The sequence below is a fragment of the Salvia splendens genome, chromosome 4, assembly GCF_004379255.2.
Source record: "Salvia splendens isolate huo1 chromosome 4, SspV2, whole genome shotgun sequence".
NCBI lineage: Eukaryota > Viridiplantae > Streptophyta > Magnoliopsida > Lamiales > Lamiaceae > Salvia > Salvia splendens.
This window is the reverse complement of record NC_056035.1, coordinates 34,423,464-34,441,859: the sequence shown is the minus strand read 5'-3', so window position 1 is coordinate 34,441,859 and position 18,396 is coordinate 34,423,464. Positions and strand designations below refer to the sequence as shown.

General features: G+C 44.7%; 2 protein-coding genes across 2 annotated transcripts; both read left to right on the top strand.

Moving 5' to 3' along the window:
• Positions 1-10,925: 10,925 nt before the first annotated feature.
• Positions 10,926-12,391, top strand: LOC121801037 (peroxidase 24-like). The gene is made up of 4 exons (XM_042200508.1): positions 10,926-11,171; positions 11,262-11,444; positions 11,532-11,697; positions 11,988-12,391. The coding sequence occupies exons 1-4, from the start codon at positions 10,926-10,928 to the stop codon at positions 12,389-12,391; spliced, it is 999 nt and encodes a 332-aa protein (XP_042056442.1).
• Positions 12,392-15,113: 2,722 nt separating this feature from the next.
• LOC121801036 (AP-5 complex subunit mu-like) lies at positions 15,114-18,396 on the top strand. Its single transcript, XM_042200507.1, has 6 exons — positions 15,114-15,132; positions 15,215-15,340; positions 15,446-15,454; positions 16,870-17,178; positions 17,788-18,080; positions 18,182-18,396. Exons 2-6 carry the CDS (start codon positions 15,288-15,290, stop codon positions 18,394-18,396), a joined length of 879 nt encoding a protein of 292 aa, XP_042056441.1. The 5' UTR covers positions 15,114-15,132; positions 15,215-15,287.

The window sequence follows — 18,396 nt, the reverse complement described above, 5'->3', positions numbered from 1 at the left end:
AGATTTACGTGGTTCGATTTACTGAGGTAAATCTACGTCCACGGGAAGAAAAGAGGGCAGAGTTGTATTGCTTGATCTGTTTTCTACAGCTTACAATACAGACTTGCTATTTGATATTTGATCTCTAGAGAACTTAACCCTTCTTTATCTGATCTGAGTTCTATTTATACATTGAACTAAGATCGTGGCTTGCATCACCACTAATGATGGTTGTGAATGTCGTGGAGGTCATGGAGATCCTGCATGGGTCCACTATCCTGCATGAGATCCTGCATGAGTCCACTATCTCTGTGCTTGATCCACTATCCTGCATGTGATCCTGCATGAGTTGACTATCTTCCAGTTCGGTCGAATACTGAGACCGAACTTCTGAACTATTGCCGAGCAGCTTTTGCCGATCTGAGAGTAGAGCTTGATTGGTCGGCTTTTACCGAGCTGTAGGCTGGAGCCGAACTCTTTGGTAATGCCGAACTGATTGGTTGGCTTTTACCGAGCTGTAGGCTGGGGCCGAACTCTTTGGTAATGCCGAACTGATACTCTTCCTTGGGCTTTGGGCTGATGGGCCGTCACTGCTATTGGGCTTGTTTAGTACGTACCCCATCACTACCCCCCCCCCGAAAAGCGAAGTGAATCACTTCGGCGAAGCGAGTCACTTCGGCATTCTGGATAAAGGTACGGGGGAGGCTGACGTCAGGGGACGTGCCTTGCGCGTGACTGCATTAAATGCGACAGTAAAATCCGGCCGTTGAATCCTGAAAAGGTGGGATTCGAAACGGTGCGATGATTTTGAAATCTTCTCCGAATCTGATAAATACGTCCTTTCTTCATCAGTTGAACACTTTGGCTATTGCTTCTTCTGCAATCTCTCTCTTTTGCGTAAAAATTTCCTTCCGCTTTCGAGAATTTCTTCAGAATTTCTTCAGACTTTCAAAGAGTAAGAACCATGTCTTCTTCTTCTTCTTCTGAGTCAGGTAGCGGTAGGAAAGGGGATAAGGGGTCTTCTAGCCGGAAGGAATCCGGGGAGAAGACCGTAGAGTATTTTCACAGTATCTTGAGTAAGGATACTGTGATATCCTTACACGAAAAATATTTTTTTCCTGGGGGGAAGGTTGCGATTCCCGACGACCTTCATAGGGCTGACTCGCCGCCGGAGGGTTACGCCACCGTTTATGAAGCCGGCTTGGAATGCGGGCTTCGTTTCCCTCTTCCCCCTGCCTTTGTAGAGCTGCTAGATTTTTTTCAACTCCCTTTAGGTCAGGTGACTCCGAACTCTTGGAGGCACTTATCGGCCTTTGCTGCCGAACTGCGTAGGCTAGACAAGGATCTGTCTCTGAGGGCAATCCTTAATTTTTTCCAGTTTAAGAGAAAAGGATCTTGGTTTTACTTGATCCCTTTACAGCCTTTTAGGGCCTTCTGCAAAACCAAGTGGCCAAAGTGGCAACATCGCTTCTTTTTTTATAATAGGACAGCGGCTCCGGGCTTTCCTTGGAGAGGGCCGAAGTCCGTGATTCCTCATCCTCGGTTAGAACCGTTGGACGAGCTCGAGGGCGAGCTCAATAAGATTCCTATGATTAGGAAGCAGTACCTGGAGTCTGAGCTCGTCAAGGGCGACTTCGTGTTCGACTCCTCGTCTTCGGATGAAGAGACCGAGGGTGAGGAATTCTTTTTTGTGCCTTACTGCTTTTGTGGCGAAAACTAACTTTGCTTTCTTGCTTTTTGGCAGTGTACATGCTGAATAAGATTAGCCGCAAATCCTCCGAGCTTAAGGAGCCGGAGAAAGAGAAGGCTACCAGCTCGGCGCCTGATGCCGAGAAGAATCCGAAGAGGCAAAAGACCTCTTCGGATCCAAAGAAGCCGGAGTCGACTTCGGCAAGTAGGAAGGGGAAGACCCAGAAGCCCCCGAGAGCGCCAGAGAAAGACGTGGTCTTGGCGCCTCCTTCGGAACATATCTGTGAGCCCTTTTTATGGCCCACGGACTTCGCCGAGGTGAATTCTCTTCTTGATTTTCTGGCCTTGCTTTTTTCCTGTATTTTTTGTGGCCCCTCTGTTGACTTTTTGCTTTTTCCATTTTCAGAGGAACGATATGCTCTCCAAGCTCGTCGCCGTTGAACTCTCCAAAGCGTCCAACGACTATGCTGAGATGCAGAGGAAGTTGGCGGCTGCTTGTCACCGGGCCGAGCAGGCTGAGGCAAACTTTGAGAAAGCCAGAGCTGCTAGGATTTCGGCCCAGGATGAAGCTCAGTTTGCCAAAAACCAGCTCGTCATCCAGCGAGAGCAGACGAAACGGAGGGATGCTGCCGCCGTGGTTGCCCAAGGAGAGGCTCTCTGTGCTTTCGCGGAGAAACTCTTTCTGAGCAACCAATTTTCAGCCTTTGTCGGTGATCTGCTGAAACTGATGACCGATAAAGCCGAGCAGGGTCCCGAAGTCATCCTGCCGCTGTACGGCCGAGAGATAGCAGCTCGGCTTCAGAGTCTGCCGGTGCTTGAGGAGCTTGCTTCGTCCTCGGTCCTGCTTTCTGCAGACCAAGTTCGTAGTTGCCGAGCTGACCGCGATGAGAACATGGAGGCTATCTTTGCCTCCATAGGGTCAGTTTCACCCGCTCCAATTTTCCATGGAGAGGGTGAGACCGAGCAGCATGAGCGGCAGACCGGCGATGAGCAGGCCGAGCAGGAGGCGCAGCAGATCGGCTACGGTGGCGCCGAGCAGGCTGGGGAGAGCAGGGAGGCCGAGGCTGAAGCTGAAGCAGACAAGGAGAAGGAAGCTGAACCTCACCGAGAAGGCGGAGACGAAGCTGGCGGAGTATGATTTCGTCTCCCTTCTCTTAGTTTAGTTTCTTCCTTCTTGTAAAACGGCCTTGAAGCCCTTGTGTAGAAAAAATTTTTTCTTATGAATGAAAAAATTCTTCTTTCTGCTCTTGTGTCTTCGTATAGCCTTTCGTACTCTCTTTTACTCCTGTTGTGGTTTACTACCTGCTTAGTAATCTGAAATGCCGAACTGACATAGCTGCTCTATATTCTGAACTCTTAAGGAGCTGGAGGTACTTCACTGGAAGCGGCTGTACTCTTCGGCTTTAGACGAAGCTGAGAAAAGAGCCATAGCTGACCAGGTGAAGAATGACGAACTCTTGGCTCGTTCAGTGAAGCTGGAGGCCGACAATAAGGACTTAGAGTCCGAAAAGAAAGATCTGGAGGCCGAGCTGAATACCGCCGTCGCTGAGAGGACTGCGTATGAGGATTTCATCTGCAGGCGCGGGGGAATGACCATCTCTGAAGTTCAGGAACGAGTTGACGAACTGTGGGAGGAATATCATGTACTCCGGAGGAACAATGCGCTGGAGAGTTCGGTTTGCCAACAAGTCGTGAATTCATTGCGGCGCTATGCTTCTCGGTACGACATCATTCTTTCCCGGCGTCCTTCAATCGAGAGATTCCTTAGGCATTTCCCGCCAACAGATGCCCGCACTCCAGCTCAAACCCCTGATTCACTTGCTCAAAACCCTACTCCAAGTCAGCAACGAAATCAGGAACAGCCGGAAACGTCAAGACGAGAACGGACTCAGGAGCAACCGGAAACGTCAAGACAAGGACGGACTGAAGTTCGTAGAGGAGCTGTGATTATGAGTGAGCAAGATCAACAAATGCTTCGTGAAGAGACTCTTCGCCGCCGAGGTGCTAGAGCTTCCCGGGCTCAGGGAAGAGGCGGTAGGTCGATTAGAGCATCTCGTCGACCTGCTTATTCTTCAGCTGCCGAGAACGCCCGAACTCGGCTTCACGAGGATTTTGTGAATAGATGGCTCAACTTTAGCAACCAGGGACAGTAGAATAGTCCTTTGTAATGGCGTAACGCCTTCTCGTAGGGCAGCAGAATTGTATGCCGAACAAGTTTTGATAAATGAAATCTTCATTTCGCTTCTATCATTGCGTATTTACAGCTTAGCGAAAAAATTTCATCATGCTCGTCCTCGGTCTTATGAAGTAAACTTCTTTGACCGGACTCGTCCTCGGTCTTATGAAGTAAGCTTCTTTGACCGGACTCGTCTTTGGTCTTATGAAGTAAACTTCTTTGACCGGACTTAGTCCTCGGTCTTATGAAATAAACTTCTTTGACCGGACTCGTCTTTGGTCTTATGAAGTAAACTTCTTTGACCGGACTCGTCTTTGGTCTTATGAAGTAAATTTCTTTGACCGGACTAAGCTTGTGTCCTAATTTGGCGAGTTTTATCGCTCGGATCGGACTTTCCCTTGTCCTAATTTGGCGAGTTTTATCGCGTGGATCGGACTTTCCCTTGTCCTAATTCGGCGAGTTTTATCGCGTGGATCGGACTTTCCCTTTGTTGCAGTTCGTTTCAGACGAACTGCTTGTTTCTTAAGCCGAATTGTGGTCTTGTATCCTCCTTAGAAGCTTGGACTCACAATCGTTGGCTTATTGTTGCAGTTCGTTTCAGACGAAATGCTTGTTTTTTAAGCTGAATTGTGGTCTTGTATCCTCCTTAGAAGCTTGGACTCACAATCGTTGGCTTATATATGTTCTAAAAAGGGGATCAGCCTTTGAAGAACAAGATACCTCAGTAACATTTGTAAGAGACGACACGCACATAGACAGACAAAACACACCTAGACAAGCAAGACGCACATAAACGAACGAGACGCACATAGACAAAGTAAAAAAACAAAGAAAACACATACCTCTAGGACCGAACTAGACACAAGACGGACTGACCGGACTGTCTCTTACAAATGGAACTTCTTGAGGTTGGAAATGTGCCATGTTCGGGGTACTTGTTCTCCTGACATGTGAGTCAATTTGTAAGACCCTTTGCCGAGGACTTCTGACACCCGATATGGACCTTCCCATGTGGGTTCGAGCTTGCCCAGCTTTTCTGCTCGGCTTACTTCGTTGTTTCTCAAGACAAGATCTCCCACTTGAAATTGCAGCTTTTTCACCCTTTGGTTATAATACCGGGCTACTTGCTCCTTGTACTTGGCTGTTTTTATGCAGGCCAATTCTCTTCTTTCTTCGGCCAGATCTAGTTCGGCTCTCAGTCCGTCATCATTCATTTCTGAGGAGAAATTTAGAGTTCGGGGACTGGGTACGCCGATCTCAACCGGAATCACGGCTTCAGCGCCGTACACCAGACTGTACGGAGTTTCACCGTTGGAAGCTTTGGGTGTAGTTCGGTAGGACCATAGGACTTGAGGGAGATTTTCTACCCATTGTCCTTTGGCTTGTTCTAACCGAGCTTTCAACCCTTTCACCAAGATACGGTTTGTTACCTCCGTTTGTCCGTTTGCTTGTGGGTGGGAGACCGAAGTGAACCGCTGTTGAATATTCAGCTCTTGGCACCAATTCTTGAATGTCTTGTCGGTGAACTGAGTCCCGTTATCCGAAATGAGGATGTGGGGTAAGCCAAATCGGCACACTATGTTCTTCCAGACGAAATCCAATGCCTTCGAGCTCGTTATCGTAGCTAATGGTTCAGCTTCTACCCACTTTGTAAAGTAATCCACGGCAACGATAAGGAATTTCATTTGCCGAGGAGCTTGTGGTAGTGGTCCCACTATGTCTATGCCCCATTGCATAAAAGGCCAAGGGCTTTGCATAGCATATAGATCGGTCTGCGGCATCTTTGGGATATTTGCATGGATTTGGCACTTCGTGCATGTCTTGACGAGCTGCACTGCGTCTTGTACCAAAGTTGGCCAATAATACCCCCATCTCAGAACTTTTTTAGCTAAAGCTCTAGCTCCGATGTGGCTACCGCAAGATCCTTCATGAACTTCTCTAAGGATGTAGTCCGTCTCTTCTGGCCCTACACATCGCAATAACGGCTGAAGGTAGGACTTTCTGTATAGGACTCCTCCATGAAGTTCGTACCGAAGGGCTCGGCATGTGATTTTCCGAGCTTCTTTCTTATCCTCGGGCAGTTGTCCTTGATCTAGATATTGTAAGATCGGCGTCATCCAGTTCGGCGAGCTGGCTACTGAAAGTACCTCAGCTTCATCAATGCTTCTGTGCATCAATTCCTCCACCTTTGAACTTGGATATGAGGCTAACTTACTTAAAATATCTGCTCGGCTGTTTTCCGCTCTGGGAATGCGGATTATCCGAAAATAAGAGAAACTTCGGCTAATGCTTTGCGCTTTGTCCCAATATTTCCTCATCCTCTCATCACGGGCTTCACTTGTACCCAACATGTGATTCACTACGACTTGTGAATCACAATGGATTTTGAGAGACTTGATAAATAGACTTTGCGCTAGCTTGAGTCCGGCAAGGAGAGCTTCGTATTCGGCTTCATTATTAGTAGTTGGGAATAAGAACCGAAGTGAGTAAGTTACCTCGTGTCCGTCGGGAGCGATAAGTAAAATACCAGCTCCACTTCCCGTTTTATTCGAAGCTCCATCTACGAATCCGCTCCAGCAGTCTGGTGGCTCTACTTCGGATTCCAGGGGCTGTGCTAGTTCGGCATTGGTAGAATTTTTCTGTTCGGCAATGACAGGGATTGCTTGATCGAACTTTGCTTCTGCAAGAAAATCTGCCAAGGCTTGTCCCTTGATGGCTTTCTGAGGTAGGTATTCGATTGAGTGTTCTCCCAACTCTATGGCCCATTTGGCGATTCTGCCTGATGCTTCTGGCTTGGTCAAAACTTGCCGAAGTGGAAGATCGGTTAAGACGCATACCTTGTGAGCATAGAAATATGGCCGCAGTCTCCTTGCTGCATTTACTAATGCCAGAGCAATTTTTTCCAGAGGTTGATACCTTGTTTCTGGACCTCTTAATGCTCGGCTTGTAAAGTAGATGGGAAGCTGCTTTAGGCCTTCTTCTCGTACAAGCACCGCGCTAATGGTCTGATCCGATGCCGCTAAGTATAAGAATATCACTTCAGCATCTGTTGGAGCAGAGAGAATAGGAAGCTCGGCTAAATAACTTTTGAGCTCGTCAAAAGCCTTTTTCTGCTCGACTCCCCACTTAAACTTTGGTGCCTTCTTTAACACTTTGAAGAATGGCATTTGCTTTTCGGCTGCTTGGGAAAGGAATCTATTCAGTGCGGCTAGACATCCAGTTAGCCTTTGCACATCATGTATGGACTTCGGCATTGCCATGTTCTGAACAATTTGAACTTTTAGCGGATTTGCCTTGAGTCCTTCCTTTGAAACCCAACAACCTAGAAACTTTCCCGAATCTACCAAAAAGGTACATTTTTGGGGATTGAGTTTGAGGTTGGCTTTTCGGAGCACGTCGAGAGTGGACTTGAGATTGTCTTCGTACTCCGAAGTGCTTCTGCTTTTAACGACTATGTCGTCAACATACACTTCAACCTCCTTTCCGATCAAATGCCGAAAAAGCTTATCTACCATCCTTTGATATGTGGCTCCGGCATTCTTTAAACCGAACGACATCTTTTTATAAGCAAAGAGGCCGAAGTCAGTAATGAAAGCCGTTTTTGGAGCATCATTCTCATCCATTAAGACTTGGTGGTAGCCTTTGTATAAATCAAGAAAACAGAAAATTTCGAAGCCGATCAAAGCTTCTACTTTTTTGTCTATGTTCGGAAGGGGATAGCAATCTTTGGGACAGTGCTTGTTTAGATCGGTAAAATCTATGCACATCCGCCATCCTCCTTCTTTTTTCTTGATCATCACAGGATTGGCCACCCAAGAGGGATATTTCACCTCGAATAATACATCCGCTTTCAGTAATTGGCGGACTTCGTCATGGATGACTTGATTTCTTTCTGCCGCAAAGAGTCTTTGCTTCTGTTTTATAGGCCGGACTGATGGATCAATATTTAACCGATGAGTGATTACCTCAGAGGGCACTCCGGTCATGTCCAACGGAGACCATGCAAAGACATCTTTGTACTCCTTGAGGAGCTGGATGGTCTTTTCCCGGAGTAGAGGCGTTCCCGCGAAACCGATCTTGACCGTTCTGGATGGATCATCTTCGTATAACTGAACGGTCATTGAGTTCGGCTCTGGTGTGACTTCGGTCATTTCGCTTGCCTCTGACTCCGGCTGTTGTGATTGCTATGCTTGATGATGCCGATCTGATTGCTCGGCACTTTTAAGCGCAATCTGCAGACACTCTTTTGCTCTCTTTTGATCACCTCGGATGACCGCTACCCCCCCTTTAGTGGGGAGCTTGATGGTGAGATGATAAGTAGAGCAAACGGCCCGCACTGCGTTGAGCCAGTCTCTTCCCAGGATGATGTTGTACGGAGACCGAGCTTTTACCACAAAGAACTCGATCATCGTACTGGAGCTTGTAGGCGCTTTTCCCACCGTGATCGGAAGGCTGATAATACCTTCAGGGCGGGTGTCCTCCTGGGCGAAACTTTTCAGAGGAAGTGGTGCCGGACTAAGCCGAGCTGGATCCACTTCTAGTTTATCGAAACATTCTTTAAAAAGAATGCTGACTGACGCTCCTGTATCCACAAACACTCTGTGGATCAGTTTGTTTGCCACTCCGGCTTGGATGACAATAGCGTCTTGATGAGGAGAGATGGCCGGGACGGGATCTGCATCTGAAAATGTAATCACTTCGTCCTGCTTCAGCCTTTTATGCGTTGGCTCCTCTCGATTGAAGCCTCTGCGCTCTGACTTCAGGGACGATTTAGTCTTCCCGGCAGGGAGAGCATCAATAGTCAGTATTACTCCATCATATTGCTGCTCGTCATCGTCTTCGGGATCCTGTTGCCTTTTCGGATCCTGAGGAGCGCAGTTCGCACCTCTCTGCTTTTTGTTCTATTTCGGCTGCTTGCTTTGGTATTTTTTTAATGTCCCTGCTTTCACAAGAGTATCAATACCTGCAGCCAAATGTCGGCACTCCTCGGTATCGTGACCGTGGTCTTGATGGAAGGAGCAATATTGATCCTGAGGTCGACGCGCGGCCGATTTCGTCATCCGCTTTGGTTTTTCGAACATATCGGAATGCAGTTCGAAAATTTCCGCTCTTGACTTGTTCAATGGTACGAACTGAGCGGGCGGCTTCTCAGGATTGAGACGTGGCCCCAATCGGTCTTGCACCGGAGTCCTTTGAATCCTTTCAAAAGGAGTTCGGCGAGGATGTCCCTGATCGCCAAAAGGAGTTCGGCGAGTTTGTCCCTGATCGCTATGATCGGGCTTCCTCCTGTCTCCTCGGGATGAGCTGTCTAAAGACCGTTTGCGACGGTCTGCCTCATCGGCACGGGAGAACTGGTCCGCAATGTCCCACATCTGTTGAGCTGTTTGCGGACTGCATTCCACGAGCTTTCTGTAGAGAGCTCCGGGCAGGATTCCATTTTGGAATGCCGAAATGACAAGTAGATCATTGAGATCATCTACTTGTAGGCATTCCTTGTGGAATCTCGTCATAAAGTCGCTGATCTTTTCGTCACGACCTTGACGTATAGAAAGCAGCTGAGCCGAAGTGATTCGGGCTTCCGCTTTCTGAAAGAACCTCCTGTGGAAAGCATCCATTAGATCTCGGTAAGATCTAATGCTACCTTGGGGGAGGCTATCGAACCACCTTCTTGCGTTCCCGATAAGCAGCTCGGGAAACAGCTTGCACATGTGGACCTCATTGAGACCCTGGTTCGCCATGTTATACTGATAGCGTCCCAGGAAGTCATGAGGATTCACCAACCCGTCATAAGTCATCGACGGAGTTCGGTAGTTCTATGGAAGGGGAGTTCGGGTGATATCGTCCGAGAACGGAGTCTTCAAAGCTCCGTACATGGCGAACCCGACATCTCTTCGGTATGGATGAGATGGAGTTCTCCTGTGATTCCGGTACCGAGGAGGAACAGGAACATGTCGGGGTTGAGGATTCTTCTTCCTGGAAGACACGGCACTACTGCGGTAGTGACTTTCATGTCTGGATGAGGAGGGAGAATCCACCGTTTTCGTCTTCGGTTCTTGGCTCTTTTGCAGGAAGGCTAAGAACTCATCCTGCTTCTCAGCCAAGAACAGCTTGACAGCCTCATTCAAATCAGGCTGCTGGGAAGACTCGGTGTGTGGACCTTTTGAGCGGCTTGTTCCTTCATCGTGAAAACTGGAAGTAGATGTCTCCCGAGGCTGTTTTCCGGACCTGCGGGCTGGACTAGCTTCCTCATGGTTTTCACGAACGGTATTACGGGTAGTATGTGATCTGGTATGCATTTTTTTGGGGTGGAAAAAGGGTCAAAAATTCGCTTTATCACAAATTTGGTTCTCTGTTTCCCACAGACGGCGCCAGTGATGGTTGGGCATATTTTTGATGGTGATGAATGCAGGAAAATACAGATCACGATACAAAGATTTACGTGGTTCGATTTACTAAGGTAAATCTACGTCCACGGGAAGAAAAGAGGGCAGAGTTGTATTGCTTGATCTGTTTTCTACAGCTTACAATACAGACTTGCTATTTGATATTTGATCTCTAGAGAACTTAACCCTTCTTTATCTGATCTGAGTTCTATTTATACATTGAACTAAGATCGTGGCTTGCATCACCACTAATGATGGTTGTGAATGTCGTGGAGGTCATGGAGATCCTGCATGGGTCCACTATCCTGCATGAGATCCTGCATGAGTCCACTATCTCTGTGCTTGATCCACTATCCTGCATGTGATCCTGCATGAGTTGACTATCTTCCAGTTCGGTCGAATACTGAGACCGAACTTCTGAACTATTGCCGAGCAGCTTTTGCCGATCTGAGAGTAGAGCTTGATTGGTCGGCTTTTACCGAGCTGTAGGCTGGAGCCGAACTCTTTGGTAATGCCGAACTGATTGGTTGGCTTTTACCGAGCTGTAGGCTGGGGCCGAACTCTTTGGTAATGCCGAACTGATACTCTTCCTTGGGCTTTGGGCTGATGGGCCGTCACTGCTATTGGGCTTGTTTAGTACGTACCCCATCACCAACAATACTAGGTTTTGAAAAACATCTCCCTTTTGTTTTGCTACGATGAAAATGAGATCTTTCTTAAGCATTACTCTTCTCCTATTAGCCTTTCTTGTGGCAGCAGCCGGTGCCAAAAAAAGTAAAGCTCCCATCAAGCCGGTCGGTCTAATACCAAACTACTATAAGGTTACCGGTACCTGTAAGCAAGCCGAACAACTTGTGAGACAAGTTGTACGGGAGAAAGTACGAAATGATCCGACTTTGGGTGCTAAGCTTCTCCGCGTGCATTACCATGATTGTTTCGTCAAAGTAAGCACACTTTTACTACTATTTCATATTGCATGCATTAGTATTAATTTAATTACTAATGAAAAAATTGGTTTGTGATCAAATTTGTAGGGTTGTGATGCATCAATACTTTTGAACACTGTGGGCACAAATCAATCCGAAAAAGATGCACGACCCAATTTATCACTGGGAGGGTTCGAAGTTATCGATGAAATCAAAACTCGAATTGAGAAAGTTTGCACCCAAAAAGTGTCTTGTGCTGATATTCTCGCACGTGACGCTGTCTCTTTTCCGGTAATTTGCGACTATATTTTTTAATTAACAACCAACTCCAGATTCCTTTTGCCTCTCTTAATTAAATTCTATTGCTCAAACTTTCAGTTCAAGGAGCCATTATGGGACGTTCTGACAGGCAGAAAAGATGGCAGGGTTTCTCTAATCTCAAATGTCAACGGCAATTTACCCTCTGCATTTTCAAATTTTTCAACACTTCAAACTATCTACTCCAATAAGGGCCTAGACATAAATGATCTCGTCGCATTATCAGGTAACTAACTTACCATATTTAATTATTTCGAGTATCAGTTAATTAGTACTCCCTCCGTCCTGGGCTACTCGCTCCTTTCCTTTTCGGCACGGAGATTAAGGAATGAGTGTATAGGAAAGTAAAAAATGACGGCTGTAGGTGAAATTTTTTACTAAAAATGGAAAGAGTGCAAGTAACTTGAGACACCCAAAAAGAAAATAAGTGCGAGTAGCTTGGGACGGAGGGAGTACTATTCTTTAAAGAGTTGTGATATAGGCAGAACGAATTCCTAAGTAATTATGAGCGTGCAGGTGCGCACACGATCGGAGTATCGCACTGCGGCGCATTCTCGAGGCGGCTGTACAACTTCACGGGGAAAGGGGACGCGGACCCGTCGCTGGACCCGGCCTACGCGGAGTTTCTGAGGAAGCAGTGCCCGAACCCGGCGAGTCTAGCGACTGTGGTGGGAATGGACCCCAACAGCACACTCACCTTCGACACGCACTACTTCGCCGCCCTGAAGAAGCGCCAGGGGCTTTTCCAGTCCGACGCCGCGCTGCTCACGGACGCCACCTCCGCGGGCATTGTGCGCCGGTTCCAGTCGCGGGAAGCGTTTTTCAAGCAGTTCGCCAAGTCGATGGTCAAAATGGGCGCGATCGAGGTGCTTGTCGGAGATGCCGGCGAGATCAGAAAGGATTGCCGCTTCATTAATTAATACTCCAATAAATAATAATCCTGCTCCTCTTTTCTTGTACTATAATAATTATTGTATTCAAATTTCTAATTACTTTACGTTTTACATTTTATACTCATTAGAGTGTTGATTCAATAGACTAGTTGAGAAGCTTGCCTATTGTCTTACACTTAACTACATGTATTGGCCATCTTGGAATTTCAAAGTGATGCAACTTTCATTTTCAGTGACCGTGCAAAATATGATCTACTATGTTACTCGCTAAAACAGACTGATTGATATCGATCACTAATCATAATTTATATTCCTTCTATCGCAGCTTAAGGGAGACGTTTTACGCATAATTTAGATAGTGGTACTTTTACAAAAATTAAATTATACTAGCTAGTAAATAATATAGTAAGAAGTAGAAAGAAAATAAAGTACTAAGAGATATATGAAAATAGAATAAGAGAAAGAAGACAATTAATTATTGGAAAAAACTTAAATATCTCGCTAGACATCGTAAAAATGTACTAATATATACTGTGATGGAGAGAGTATTAATCATCACATACTATTAATTATTGATGATTCAGTAAGTTTGATTCTATTACATTTTACAAGATTAATAAGTTAATATTGCTATGAATAAAGAAATTAGTAATTTTACTTAGTAAGTTAAATATAATCGTCGAAAATAACAAATGATAATCGATCATTTTTTATCATTCCCTATGAGTTGTATATATCATATGGATTTTCTTCGCTAATATATAGCACATGATATTAGTATCATCGGGGTGGATGCACAAATTAAGTTAAATATAAGAAGCTGAGTAGATTGTCGAAAAATGGAAGTGAACCTTGCTCCGAAAATTTTCAAGGTTGGAGTGAAGCTGTTGAGGTCATGGGCTGATAATAGGATACGTTAACATCCCAACCCCATGTGGATCCATAATTGTTCATACTATATAGTAATGTGATAAAAGTGGAAACGAATTAAATTAGTCATGTACTCAATCCTCCTAATATTACTCGGTGATCTTTGACAATCATATTTACAAATATCAACTCTATAATTTAGGTACTGACAAGTGACAACTGATAAGTCATTAAAGTTTCAAGGTTTCTCAATTTTCTCCTTTTGTTTTTTTGGCATTAATTTTCCAACAAATAAATTATAAAAATAAATGAACGAATTTATACATCATGACCCTCAGGCCTCAGTGCTCAATGTATGTCATTCGACCCATCCAAAACCAAGGGGTATATCCATGTGGCCTTGTATGATTGGTATATTTTGATAATTTTTATTTTATATTTTGGTATAATAAAATTAATTATAGATCTAATACTCCTATTTGAGAATATGTGAAAAATATTATTTTACTGGATGGTGTTCAATTTTTTCCTTTGCTTTTCTTTTTGTCTTCTTTTAAGTATTTACATTAATTTTCTGTTGGTTTTTATACTCCATATGGTTTTTATACTCCATATGCATCCCGGGGAATCCGTACACTTGTTCGTGCAGGTTGAGGAGAAACTGACAGTCGGTCGTGCTTGGCCTCCGGAGAAATTCGTCGGTGAAGGCTGCCTGGACGCCTTTGCAGAATTTGAGCAAGCACGTGCGCCCAGTGGTGTCTCCGATGTGGAGGTATTCGTCTCGAACATGTCGGCCGTTTGTCCAGTCGCAAGCTGACGGGTTGCTGCAGTACATTTCTGCAGCGTCGTGTGGCTGGGGACGACCGACCGCGTCGAACCCTTCTCGGAAGAACTCTTCCCGGGCCGCCAAAGTATTCGCGATATGGAGAAATAGCGGTTTACTCATGCGGAAACGGCGACGGAAGTAGGTATCTCCCCAAAGCGGGTTATCGCAGAAGTAGTCACGTACTAACCTTGCGGCGGCTTCCTCCCGGTTACGATGGATGTACGTCCGGGAGCGTCGTGGGGGCGGCGCGGCTTCCTCCGCCTCCAGTCGTCGATCTTCTTCAAGTGATTATTCCATTATTTAACGCATTTGCTCAAAAGTATCCATTAGTTTGGGTTGATTGAGATGGAAATTGGAGTGGATATAGAGAGGATTTGAGAGGAATAGATGTGTGTTTGTGTGTGAAATGAGTATGAAATAAGATTATTTATAGAGTAAAGAAAAAAAAATAAAAAAAATTTGAAAATGAAAAAAAAACAAAACGGTAACATTACCGTTTGAATTTTTTTTTATTTATTAAAATTCAATTTTTTTTAAAAAAATTAAATATTGCGTCATCCGTGACGACGCCACTCGCGGGCCAGCGAATGTGGACGTCACGCATGCATCGGGCGCTCGCCACGTCGCCGAGTCGCGTGGCGCGATGGCGCGTCCCGTGTCGCGCATTCGCGGGCTACGGGACGGCATGGAGAACGGGCTAGGGACGGAACGTGTCGCTGCAACGCGTCCCGCTGCGGTTCCGTCCCTCCGGAACGAAACGCGTGCCGGGCGCGGGACGCGTAGTGGATGCTCTAAAGATGTGTTTTGCATAAATACACGTGTGATTTATGTGAAGTCCGAATTTGAATAAGCGCATACAAACGTAATTATTTATATAGAGAAAATTACCATGAATCAAAATGCCTCATCTGCTATCGAATTATTTCAACTCTGCCCCCCAAAAATCTCACTCATCGCTTTGACAAGTAGGAAAATGCTGTAAATATCGAAATCGGAAACGTGAAAATGCTAAGCGGCTGCTACATCAGAGCTCTCTGGATTTTAACAATCAGGACTTTGTAATTTTCTCCAGGTATTTCGTTTTCGTATGATTTTTGTGTCAAATCGATTGATGAATGTGAAGCTTATCATTTCTGCGGATGAATATGTATCAGGAAATTCCCGGTGGTTGAAAAGCGGTGCCGCGTGGCTTGTGAGAAGGAAAACACCGATGATCTCAAGTATCATATGTTGCCTAACGATTCGGACTTCGGTGGTGCTTTTAGCGACCGTAAGAAGCGGTTAGTTCTTACCTACTGATTTTTACTGCCAATATTTTAATTTGATGATTTTCAAATCGGAATTCTCGATCAATTATTGATGGTTGGGCGAATTTTTGATGGTAGTAAATGCAGGTAAAAGAAAATATAGATCACGACACAAGGAATTACGTGGTTCGATTTACTGAGGTAAATCTACATCCACGGGAAGAAAGGAGGGCAAGATTGTATTGCTTGATCTGGTTTACAGCTTACAAATACAGACTTGCTATATGATATTTGATGTCTAGAGAGCTCTTTTCTCCTTCCCCAGTCTATCTGATCTAAGTTCTATTTATACATTGAACTAAGATCGTGGCTTGCATCACACTAACTAGGTCGTGGCTTACATCTCACTAATTAGATCGTGGCTTACATCATCACTAATTAGATCGTGGATGTCGTGGAGGTCATGAGATCCTGCATGGGTCCACCACTAAATAGATCGTGTAGTGGAGGTCGTGGAGGTTCTGCATGAGTCCACTATCTCCCAGTTCGGTCGAATACTGAGACCGAACTGCTGAACTATTGCCGAGCAGCTTTTGCCGATCTGAGAGTAGAGCTTGATTGGTCGGCTTTTACCGAGCTGTAGGCTGGGGCCGAACTCTTTGGTAATGCCGAACTGATACTCTTCCTTGGGCTTTGGGCTGATGGGCCGCCACTGCTATTGGGCTTGTTTAGTACGTACCCCATCAATTATACTGTGTTTTCATTTTTGTATTTTTTGTGAACTATGGTGAATGTTTGTTATATGTGTGTTACTAAGGTTTCTGTTTAGTCATTATCTAATACATTCGGTCGCCCTTTGCCTGACTTGGTAAAGCACCAAAAATATCATTCATTTGCTGATGGGCAGAAAGAAATTATGTGGTTTTCGGTTTAATGATTCCTTAAGTTGATTAGCTAAGACTCTCATGTCATAATGTAAAGCAATAAAACAAGTTTCTGAAGTTTTTAATAAATTCCAGCATTGGCATATTTGGTTGAGGTAATATATTCCAGCATTGGCATATTTGGTTGAGGTAATATATTCCTGATAATACTATGTAGATGCTGTAACGAGCTACGTTATTGATAGCAAAGACTGATATGCTTATTTGCGGACAATACATAATAATTATTGTGTCTTCCTAGTTAATGTATTATGGGTTGAGTTTCTATCTGGTAGACATCGTTGGCAAGAAGAACTTTCTGTTGGTTCTTGTTTTAATTTATTAATTTGGAAAGTACTAATATACTGCAACTACTAGACAATCTCTCTCAGTAAAGTAATTTATAGTAGTTATTTTTTTCATCGAATCCTTTCCTGGATCAAGTTCATCTTTAATAGTTCAACTTATACTGGTAGAATATTGGAGAAGACACTGCTATCAGTATCGATGTCATTTGATTTCTTACTTGCCCCTGCTTTACACTATTGGTAATTATATGTAAAGAATTTTTTATTCCACTTTTAGTGTACTCGTTGAGTATAATTCTGATGATTGTAACTATTTCACAAAATAATGAAGGGAGGGCTCAGCTCGAGGGTTTGGTGTACGTGTGAGCCAATCTGTTAAAGGATCAGATTCATGGGTTGATGATCCAATTGCTCGTCATGTAATAAGCTTGTACATTAACAAAGAAGAAGGGGAGAATAATCTCCTGTGGCCTCTGGTCCTACATATTAAGGGACCATATTCTATTCTTATATTGCCTTTGGTAGAACCTCGTCATTTGAAGTCCTACTCAAGGATGTGTAATACATCAGAATGTGGAAATGCTATTGGGGCTGATGAGAGTTTGTCTTCACTCCTCTTGGATCTTCCATCCATCACAGGGTATGGTAAGTTGTAATTTTTTATTCTTGATTTCTGTAGCAGTCTGTTTGTTCTGATTAATATCAGGATTTTTATGTGTGATCTGGGTAATAAACTTTTAGAGAACATGTATTCCTGCAGTTCATATTGATAAATATCTTCCACCATGTGTGTGTGAGTTGGTCAAGCGGTAGAGAGGTTAATGCTTTGACCTCAGGTTCGTCCTCTGTTGGGTGGCCTTTAAATTTAAATTCATTTACCCATAAAAAAATATTTTCCATCATATGTTTTTATTTGGGGCACGTGGTTTGTGTTTTTATAGTCTTCAAGTATTTGAAAGCTCATACTGATAATCTTGCCCTCTTTTTCCTCGACGTTGTGGTGAGATGTGGCGGGGTGTTAATAGGATATCTTTCGAAATGTTTCTCCTAAAGAATCCCCAAGCCTCCCGCCACTCTCATCAGCACCCTTCTAATGCATCTTTTAAAGACTATTTGTCGTCATGTTTTTATGAACCCTTGTGCCCAAACTATATTTGGTGCAGTCAATTAAGGGTGAGCATGCTGCTTACTGAGGCTGTCATTTTCTTCCTACCCTAATGTTGACCACCCCTTAAATTTTCTGAATTAGGGCGTTTGCTGTGGCACAAACAATCGGGGACATCGTAGTTGGTGAAACAACGGAGCCAGAAGTAGTTGTTGCTGCATCTCCCTCAGTTGGTGGACTGCTCGATACCCTCACTGGTAGCATAGGAATTTCCAGTATTTCTGTAAGAGCAAAACCTGTAGCTTTACCTGTTGCAACTTCCACTATATCTGGGACCGCCGTGACCGGAACTGCTATGTCTGATGATCCGAAGATGGGATCCAGGCCTTTGGATAAGGATGTCCTTAGGTCTTTCATCAGCAGTGCAATGCCCTTTGGTTAGTAAATTTCTTCTGTGGTACTTCATTTTTAATTCTATTTCAGTTTTATGTTATAAATGCCCTATGCTAGTCTTATCATTTCATTATGCTGTGTGTAGGTCCTCTCGATCTTAGCTACTCCAATATTTCTGCCATCAAGACCACAGGATTTTCTTCAGCAGACGTGCCTCCTGCTGATCGAAAGCAACCAGCATGGAAGCCTTATCTTTACAGGGGGAAGCAGCGGATTCTATTCACTATTCATGACACGGTCCATGCTGCAATGTATGATAGAGATGAGATCCCAGACAGCATAACCATTCTGGTCAGGTGA

Coding starts and splice junctions, on each gene's coding strand:
- LOC121801036 (XM_042200507.1), top strand. CDS start 15,288: ATGTTGCCTAACGATTCGGACTTCGGTGGTGCTTTTAGCGACCGTAAG. Junction 17,179..17,787: donor GATCTTCCATCCATCACAGG/GTATGGTAAGTT, acceptor TTTCTGAATTAG/GGCGTTTGCTGTGGCACAAA. Junction 18,081..18,181: donor CAGCAGTGCAATGCCCTTTG/GTTAGTAAATTT, acceptor TGCTGTGTGTAG/GTCCTCTCGATCTTAGCTAC.
- LOC121801037 (XM_042200508.1), top strand. CDS start 10,926: ATGAAAATGAGATCTTTCTTAAGCATTACTCTTCTCCTATTAGCCTTT. Junction 11,445..11,531: donor GTGACGCTGTCTCTTTTCCG/GTAATTTGCGAC, acceptor TCAAACTTTCAG/TTCAAGGAGCCATTATGGGA. Junction 11,698..11,987: donor TGATCTCGTCGCATTATCAG/GTAACTAACTTA, acceptor ATGAGCGTGCAG/GTGCGCACACGATCGGAGTA.